Raw genomic sequence first — 10,125 nt, 5'->3', positions numbered from 1 at the left:
GAAATGTCACCATTAAATTAAATGGCTTCAGGAAATCCATCCAATGATTTCTTTCAGTTTAAGTTCACAGCAATAGCTGCCTTCGCATATTGGTCAAAATTTTCTGCCAGTGCTGCTAAATTGTAGTAATTGGGTTGTATACCTTTATGTAAATTGTTGTAAACTGAGAGTCATGTCAGTGATTTATATAGGCAAGGCTTTTTAATAAAATGAAGATCCTGTTAATAAATACCAAGTCCCTTTGCCATAAACCCTGAATGCTTTAGGTTATTTATAAAGCTGTTCAAAAGGGCATTATAAAATGGTTTCAGTGAATTAATGTCTTTTCTCTTTTTTTTTTTTTTTCTCCCAAGGTGGTTTCATGATCATAGATAACAAAAGTTAACTTCAGGATGCTAAAGAGAAAACAGAGTTCAAGGGTGGAAGCCCAACCAGTTACAGATTTTGGTCCTGATGAATCTTTGTCAGACAATGCAGATATTCTGTGGATTAACAAACCAGTACGTATCTCTTCCTGTAGTCGCTAATTGTAAGTTAAATGTAATTTCTGATGTTGAAATATGACTTCTAAGAATGGTTATGAAATAGGTGTTTGTCAGAGACAAATACCAAGCTGTAGTTGCTGATCTACCAGTTCATTTCTAACAAAAAGTCCAAAACTAAATACAAAGGTGGTTTTTGGTTGTTACAAAGTGATGGGGATGATCAGGCAGTGTTTTTCAACATTCATCTACTGACTGCTTTTTTATTAAGTAGCTATCCTTTCAATGTATCTGTTTCCTAACGTTTATTGAAATTAGAAGTTTGTAAAGTGAACTTTTGAAGAGAATGTCAAAAAGAGCACTTCATTGCTAAAGCACTGGCCAGCAGTTTCATTTTGACTTGAAAGTTTTTACTTTCAAATCTCCCTTTTTACATCCCTTATGAACATAAAAGTGTATTTTGGTTGTTTAGTTTCAAGTTCAGCTCATATTTTTCTAGTATCATTTCACCTACAATGTGCCCTAAAGCAATAGATAGGTGAAGAAGTGTCTGTCAACTTGAAACTGGAGATTGTTTCATTGGGAACAGAGTTATTAACAGAATGTGCTGTATTAAGAAGATACCTTTACCACGTAAAGATGGTTGTTATGATTAAATCACATATTCAGCTGTCAGTGAGCATCCGGGATTCCTGTGTTTTGAATGATTCATGGTTTTGTAGAGAAGGCATTTTTGTTCTTCTCTCAAAGGAGAGCAGAATTCTTTACTTTGTGAAAGCAAAAAGTCAAATATTCTGAAATAAATTAATACATGTTATTGGCATGGCATTCGTTTAATTCAACTATCATCTCATTTGCAGTATGAATCCCAGATCTCTAAGATTCGCTTCTGAGTTTTAACACCTAAATCATTTACAAGACAACACCCATGAATTAATTATTCATGCTAAATAATTTAAAATAGAATGTTCCTATTGAATGTTGTAATTAGCTCAAAATGTCATTGCAGAAAGATACGCTGAGTTATTTACATATGTTTCTCAGTGCACAGCATTCAGCTTTTGGATGGAATCATTTTTTTTCTTGTCATGCTGGTATAATAGTTGCATATTGCTTAGCAAGTATAATATTAACATTTAACTATGGCAGACAACACATTTATCTATAAGCCACACTTTACTACTGATGTTATTTCTTTTCAGTTTAAACAAGGTTTGAAACAAGGCGGGTATAAAAGGGACATAAGAAACAATACATCACATGCCTTCCACTTCCAAATTATTAATTTGGGCTGAGAAACAGTAGAGCTATTCAGTTTAGGTCAAATTTCATTACATTTAGGTGAGCATATGGTGAGTGTTAAAACAGGTGGGTTTTCTTACGGCTTCTTCATATTGAAATGTTCGAGTTGGTGTAAATGAGTGTATAATTTTTTTTTGTTTGATGAATTTTATTTTTTTTTGCTTGCTGAATTTTTTTTTTTTTTTTTTTACAATAGACATGACCTTATCAGCTCTGATTCATTACACTTGTCTGGCTTTAAAGATGTTTCAGTGGTGTTTTGATATAAAAGAGAAAAAAATCCAATGCTAAACCCAGGTACTGATACATTCTACCTTCTCATTAGACCTCCCACTGTGCCTGGCACTGAATATAGCCTTATTAATAAAGACTGTTTTGAGATTGAGACCTAAATAGTCATAGAAATGAACTGTTCTCTTACAGCAACAAAACTTCTTTGGAACAAAAGGGAATCCTGATATTAAGAAGTAGCTTTCTTTGACATAGTCTTTTTATATTTATTCATTTCATAAATGGAAGGATGATTTTAATCCCCGTGCCTCTCTTCATTTTTTGAATTGTGAACTAAAAAAAAAAAAAAAAAAGTTAAATATAAAATAAGTAAATGAAAAATCAGTTCATCTAAATGTGAATTTTTTTTTTCCACAGATATTTTCATTTAATATATTCCCCCAATTTATAACATCAACTAATTCTACTTATTGTCTGCATAAAATATAAAATACAACAAGTTGTCATTTGAAAATAAATTGGACTGCAAAAACTGCAAAGTAGGAAGGATAGTATCCTGACTCTCAGTTTCCTGGCTCTTGAAACTTGGTTTATGAATTATGCAACCTCCCAAATTAACGAATAATTTATTTTTTGTTTCATAAAATCATGAGAGCTTATTTTTGAGATGAAGACCTTAAATACATGGATTATTATGTAAAAGAAAACTGCAAAAGAGTGTTTACAAAAAGTGCCCGTACAAGTTACGAAGGCTAAATATTTGAGCTGTTTTTGAAAATTAAAACAATCTTGCAATGTCTTGGTTTTCTTGTGTTGTTGTTGTGTTTTTTTTTTCCAGTGGGTACACTCATTACTACGAATCTGTGCCATAATCAGTGTTATTTCTGTTTGTATGAACACTCCAAAGACCTTCGAGCATTATCCTCCTCTCCAGTATGTGACATTTGCTCTTGATACTCTATTGATGTTCCTTTATACTGCAGAGATGATAGCAAAAATGCATATCCGTGGCATAGTTAAGGTAAGCATTTTAAAAATATTCTACATGTGCTCAAGAAAATGGATCTGAATATGTTCTAGTGACATTTGATCTTTGTTAACTTCTTACTTTTCTTTTTATGATTGTTTTTAATGGCAGGCAATGCCATGGCATATAAACAGAAAAGACAGGATGAGAAAGATGCAGCTTTGCTACCTATTTAATCCCCCCTAAATTTATTACCAACATTCATAATAATGTTTTCCTTCTAAGGAATGTTTCACATTCAGTTCAGAATGTGTGTTCATGTATGTTCATGTATGTTCAGAAACATACATTTTCACTGTATTATTATAAAAAAAACGAAAAGCAAAATGAACTGCATATACATTAATAAGGATCTTTTGTAAATGTCTGGAGATGCATATTTGGATATATGACTGATTTTAATTTCGCAAGCCTGAATGTTTTGTTGTGTGGTTACTTTGTTTAAAGAAGAAAATATGTTTTAACAGTGAGCTGAATGAAAAAGCTATCTTGCTTTTCCACATTTTTTTCCTTAATATAAAGAACACTGGTAAACAAATATTTCTCTTGTCATATGTTTACTGTTGATATTGGACTAACTTTTATTAGTAAATATGATACAATAGAATATCAACCTGCAGAGTTTTTCAGTGGTCATCATTATGCAGTATTACTTTGCTGATTGTTTCCAGTCTTTAGTGAAAAAATATGAATTTGGCTTACATATAGAAAAAAACATCTGTGGTGCTTATCAACAATATAATTTTGTAACTACTGCACAGAGTAGATAATCAGTGTTATCTTTCCCTTTCACTACTGAAAGGTCTTGATGACTCTAGAGACATCTTGGGTTCCACTTCATTCTTAGTTAGTGGGTGGCATTTTATAATAACTATATTAAAACTTATAACTATATATATGATAACTGACAAACTAGGCTGTTATATCATCATATATAATGAATATTAATAGCCAAAGTTAAAGCGACATTAATGTTAGTATTTAGGAAATTACTGAAATAAGATGATTCTAAGAAAATATTCTCAAGTTGTTTAAAAGCCAAAGCAATCCTTTGTGAAGTGGTATTTCTGGTGTTGTGAAGTAGTACTTCTGGCCACAACCTGTACTCTCTTATCCAGAGATGTCCTTTAAGCAGGTGAGTACAAGGACACATAAGCTCACAAATAGGGAGGTAGTGACCACTGTGAGCATTTGAACAGTGCAAGAGTAATGAGTTATTATTACAGCTGGTACAGGCTTTGCAAAGAAATGGGCATGTGAATACTAGAGCAGAGAGAGGAAGGGACAGCCAGCAGTGTAAATTTTGTACAGAGTTGATTTCTTAGTCTTTGTGTATGGAAATACCAGCTTCAGTCACAGTAAGCACCTATGGGCAATGGCTACCAGAAGTCATCTAGACCAGCCTGCTGCCCAGAGCAGGTCCAGTTAGATGACATTGCCCACGGCTGTGTCCACATGAATCTCAAACTCCTCCAGGGATGGAGCTTCCACAAGCTCTTTAGGCAGTCTGCTCCAGATTTGATCATCCTCATGCAAGAAATATTTTTTCCTGATAACTAACCAGAATTTTCTGAGTTTCAACTTGCTGTATTGCTTCTTGTGTTACCATTTTGTACCTCCAAGAAGAGTTTGGGTCCATCTTTGTATTTTGATGATGCAGCTGTGGACAGCAGCAAGGTCTCCCACTCACCTTCTCTTTTGAAGTCTGAACAGTGTCTTTCACCCTCTACTCCTGCATCATGTGCTCCAGCTCCCCAACCTCTTTGGTGGTCCTCTGCTGGACTAGCACAATTTCCTTTCTGTGTTTCTTGCACTGGGGAGCCCAAACCTGGACTTAGCTCAAAACTGGAGTTGTGGATGTGGTCTTAGAAGTGCTGATTAAAGGGAAAGGATGACTTCACCAGACCTGCTGCCTATGCTATTAATGTGAGTAGAGCCTAACTGTAGGAGAACAATTTGGGCTTGTATTATGTACAGTAAACTTCATAAAACGGTAATAGAATAGGATTAGCCTTAACTTGTTTCAACTGTCAAATTAGAACTTTTTGAACATGCTATCCGAGTGTTTCTTTGAATGCTAATCAATGAATAATCCATTTTTAGTGAATTATTTGACTCGCTCTTGGGGTTATTGATTCTAAGGAAAATGTTGGTTCTATTGTTAGTATTGTAATTCTACCAAGAAAGTAATGATCCATGGACTTACAAAGATAGTAGCAATCAAAGTAAAATACGGCACTATTTAAAAGCCTATTAACATTTGTTAAAGATATTTGTATATGAAACGTCTTTATAAAAGGGAATTTGTTTATGAACTGTGGTTCTAATTTAAGTGCACTCAATACTTTTCATAGAATCACAGAATGGTTTGGTTTGGAAGGGACCTTAAAGATCATCTAGTTCCAACTCCTCTGCCATGGGCAGGGACACCTCCTACCAGACTTGAACACCTCCCACTTGGTCTTGAACACTTCTAGTAATTTTAGGTTAAAGAATCATGCACTGCTATGTGATTCTACTGAATTTTACCATCAATCAGGATTGCTGTAAAGGCCCTTGGGTTTGAAATGCTAACAAACTTTTGAACCTTGACTAATGCAAAATTTTAGTCCAGAGAGAAATCTAATTTATGGAGAAGGTAGGTACTACCCACTTAAGTCTCAATTAATAACAATGTGAGTATAGCTGAGCTAAGAAGATTTTTGAAAATATTAAGTCATGTCTAATTAACACCTTCTGAGGAGAAGTTTTAAATTTCCTTCCTCTGATTCCCAGGGGGTTTTAGAAAAAGAAAGTAGTTTCTGAGAAATCTAGCCTTTCCTCTGTAAAAAGTTTCTCTTTACCTATGTGAACTAAGTGGCAAAATAAAGTGATACATCCATCAAAGTGCTTTATTACCCCAAAAGGAAAGTTAAACTGAAATGTTGCTGTGACATTGTGCCTTTTATTACTCTTGTTTCCTCCTGAATAATTCTTAGTGTGCTAGCAAAGTCTATTTAAATTTAGGGCTGCCTATACCTTGTGAGTAATGGTTGTTGCTTGTTCCGTTTGACAAGACAATTGATTCAGTCAGGGGACTTTCTGAATTACAAAGGCACTGCTCATATTGATATCCACCACTTACAAAGAAAATATACACTGACATGCATTTAGGCAAGGGGCATGAAATACAGACATTAAAGAAACCAGAAGATGATAGTATAGGAAATATATGCTATAGGATCTGAGGTGCTTTTTTTTTTTTTTTCAAAAGAGCATATAGATATTTATTACCACTATTATACAGTATTTGCTTCTAATTGGTGTTACACTAGATTGACTCTTTTAGAAGAATTAAAATGGGCATAAAGGTGCAGTCTAATGGATTGTATTCTGTATATAGGCAATACTTGGGAAGAAATGACTGAAGGGCTTGAGATGATATTCATGTTATAGTTTGGGGGATAATAGGCTATTTCTACTTGTCATAATTTTAAACAGATGCTAATAACATGTCTGTCTTTACCGTAGAAATTCACCTCTGAAAAATGAAATACAGGACATAATTTCTTACTAACTGAGGTCTTCTAAAACACAAAATTCTAGGATAGTCTTCTATAATGCGGCCAGCCAACATTAATAAAATATATGCACAAACATCAAACCAGCTTGTAATGGTTTGTAAGAATTAGACCAAAACAGTTTTTTTTTGTTTGTTTTTGTTTTTGTGTTTTGTTTTTTTTTTGTTGTTGTTGTTGTTTTTTTTTTACAATATACTTTGATACTTGTATTCTAAATTATGTTCTAAACTGAAGGATGAAGGTCTATGTTAGAAATCTCTGTCAAATAATATGAAACTTCAGGAAAATACCGTGTACACAGTATTAAATCTATTTCAGATAGATTTGAAATAGAGACTAGAGAATAACTTTCAGGTATAATGCCTGGCCTCCAGCTAAATATTTTGATGACATTAGAAGATAGGTGTTGATTACTTAGTCAAGTAAGTTATTCAAATAGTTTAAAAAGAAAGTATGGTCACTCACTGTTTTGATTTATGCATAACCTATTAAGGTTTTATGAGCAAATAATTTTTAAGGTGGATTTCAGTCATGAAAATTTGTTGTAATAAATACAAGAATATTTGAATATTGTTTTTAAAAAAGTATTGTCTTCCTAGATATGCATGTTTTCATATTTAAAGATTCTTTTTTGTGCAAACTTTATGTGTAAATCTCACATTTTAAAGATTTTAAAGTAATGTAAATTCTGTGAATTAATAGATGTGACTTACCCACATGAATATTTTTGTAGAAATAACAAAGGAAATATGTTAGCAGATGCCCACCAAATTGTAACATGTTCTAAAAAGACCTAATATTTTAGAATTTAAAAATTCTGATTTCTTTGAAAGTCATTGAAGAGATGAAAAATATTAATGGTAAATATCACAGACATTCTACACATTAAAAAAGCTACGGATTGTGTGAACCAAAAGGGACATTTTTATAAAACTGTGAATACCGTTCTTTTACAGTTAGTACATACATATTACTTCTTTATCTCAAATCTAGAAACATTAATATAAAGGACAGCTCTGCTTCAGGGGTGACTGAAAGTAAAAATTAGGGCCAGGATATCTCTTTGACTTGTTAAAACATAAAAATGTGATATGCAAGCAAAGACAGGGTGTTAAAGCATAGAATCCATGGAATTTAACAAAATCAGATGAATGTGAATTTTAGGAATAGGAATGTTTTAATTGAATGAAATCAAACTTCTCTTTGTAATCATTGCTGTCAATAGAGTCAAAACAGTAGCTATCACTGTCATGGACAGAAGGTTTCCCAGTCTCATGGTGTCCAACCTCATCGTTCGGTCAGCTCAGTGAAGAATTCAGACGTGTTTCAAGAGATTGCTTAATTAAATTTTGGTTCTGATCCTCTCATTTAAGATCGTCTTCATGGTGAAATGTTTTCCACAGCTACGCTTAGGTACATCTGCTCAGAAAAAATACAGGCTAAATCATAGTCTCCTGAAACACAAAGTTCCATTAGTACTCAGGTGGCCAAGTAACACTCTGTCTTATCAGAGATTTAGCAGAAGTCAGGGATGTCTTTTATGATGGTACAGTGAACAGTGATAGGTTTTGTTATCAATCAGACTCTCACAGAATTCATTTACTTCTTTGGCAATCAGCTTTTTATGTTCTAAGTAGCATTTTATTTGATCAGAAATGTTACTCGATGTTAATTGGAGTTTATCAGGACACATAAAATAAGGTGATTGCCAGAATATCCAGATTATGCAGATTTGCAGACCTAGGTAAATTGGGGTAAGTGACTAACCTCTGATCTGTTGGAATCAAGAAACTGGGACTGTTACAATGAGCTGAAAATTATCTTATTTTCTGCAACCACTGATTTAGATTTGTATAAAAAATCCAGAAATTAAACATTGTGCGCTACCATAATATATATATATATTTTTTTTTCTGTGAGTGAAATTAGTTTTCTAACGAATAAAGGCATTTTTTTGCCACCATATTCCCACACTATGTATTAATGTATAAAATGTAATAAATTTAGTGCAATAGTAAAAGTTACTGAATTCAATTTCACATCTCTTAAATTCAGAATTACACTTCCTTCAATTGATCATAGATTTTGAGTTTTATTTCTCAGACTGTAAGTATTGTTCAGTGGTTCTTTGGTTCTGATTTATTTTGTGTCTCAGGCTCCTTGGTCAGAAAGAGCCCTGCTATAAATCAGCTGTGTCAAGGAATATTAAAACTGTTTAAAAGAAAGCAGATCAGTCTCCCCCACTGTATCTTGAATAAGTTTTGAATTGTGCTCCCCATTATACGTAGTTTGTGTCTTCTTTGTAACTTACTGATTGATTGGCAGGATTCTGAGAGCACCATGAATTCACTAATGTTTGTAGCTGCTGAAAATAGTTTGTGAATGAACTTGTAAACTCACTGACAAGACTTGCAGTCCTGTCGAAATGAAGCTCACATTTTATATGCTGCTCAAATATCACTTATGAATATGGCTGTATGTGCATTACATAGGTCTGTTCACTGGTTCAGGAAAAGTTTCCAAAATGATCTGCACATTGGAAAAGGAGGTGGGGTGGAATTGTAGATAGAGAATTGAAAGGTAAGTCTGAAACATTAAACAGACGTGGTATTGGCTCAGCATTACTCTTAGAAAAGAAAGCAGGAACCCTAACCTCAGATGGAAGGACTTGGTATTTCTTTTAATGTGTGATACAAAAATTATCTTTTGCTTTCGAATAAACTGTCTTCCAAAAGTCATATCACATGGGAATGAGCAAGGTAGGGATACCTTACTTTAAAGGTATATTTTCTTTATTAGAAGTTTTTACTTTCAGACTTTGTATGAAGAGAGAGAAAAATACTTCAGGTAGACTGCTTGCATTAGACATAATTACCCTGTTGGCATTTTAAATTACCAAAGAGGAAAATGTGCCAAAGTCTGAGAAGGTTCGAGGAAACTGTCTAGGTTGCAGAAGAATTCATGTCCATGGCAAGAAAAAGAAACCAAGGAACAGATGTCTCTGCTGACAGTTCTGCCTTTAGGGAACAAGAGACGAATGGAGATGGTTTCACTCCATGGACACTGTAAGGGTATGTGGAATTATCTTCACTATATCCCATACTCACTGCAATTTCTAATTGCAATCACAATGGTATTACAAAATCTACGCTGAAATCTTGTTGTGACAAGCAGGCATGGTTTACTCTGTCCCTCTGCTAAAAGAGTAACACTTCGAAATAGAAGGTGTGAGAGTTCTCTCTCTTCTGTCTGTTAAAAAAGTGTAGTTGTCACCTAATTTAGTACCATCATGCTGAAAATAAGAAATCTTATACAGAATTTAATAGAAACGTCTTTCTTTTTGCTGTGTACTTGTGACACATGCCAGCTAGCAAAGGAGATTATAGAGAGTCGGAAGTAATGGTCCATGACATTTTCCCTATTGTTAAATCAATTACATTCACAGCAAAACTTTTGTACTGACTAAAGAAGTTGCAAATTGGATTTGTCAGACTTTGTTTCAGTAGCAATGGATGCCATTCAC

At 33.7% G+C, this 10,125-nt stretch overlaps 1 protein-coding gene across 2 annotated transcripts in view; it reads left to right on the top strand.

Annotated features, from left to right (window-relative positions):
* Positions 1-392: 392 nt before the first annotated feature.
* Positions 393-10,125, top strand: part of NALCN (sodium leak channel, non-selective) — a gene marked incomplete at both ends in the record, with an annotated part of 220,901 nt that continues 211,168 nt past the window's right edge. For both annotated transcript variants that reach the window (XM_082751957.1, XM_082751956.1), the window contains 2 exons: positions 393-500; positions 2,854-3,036. In XM_082751957.1, coding sequence (XP_082608083.1) covers positions 393-500; positions 2,854-3,036 — 291 coding nt within the window. The remainder of the gene's footprint in view (positions 501-2,853; positions 3,037-10,125) is intronic.

The sequence above is a fragment of the Aythya marila genome (assembly GCF_965140915.1).
Source record: "Aythya marila genome assembly, chromosome: 1".
Taxonomy (NCBI): Eukaryota; Metazoa; Chordata; class Aves; order Anseriformes; family Anatidae; genus Aythya; species Aythya marila.
Note: the sequence above shows the minus strand (reverse complement) of the source record. Positions and strands in the feature narration are given on the sequence as shown.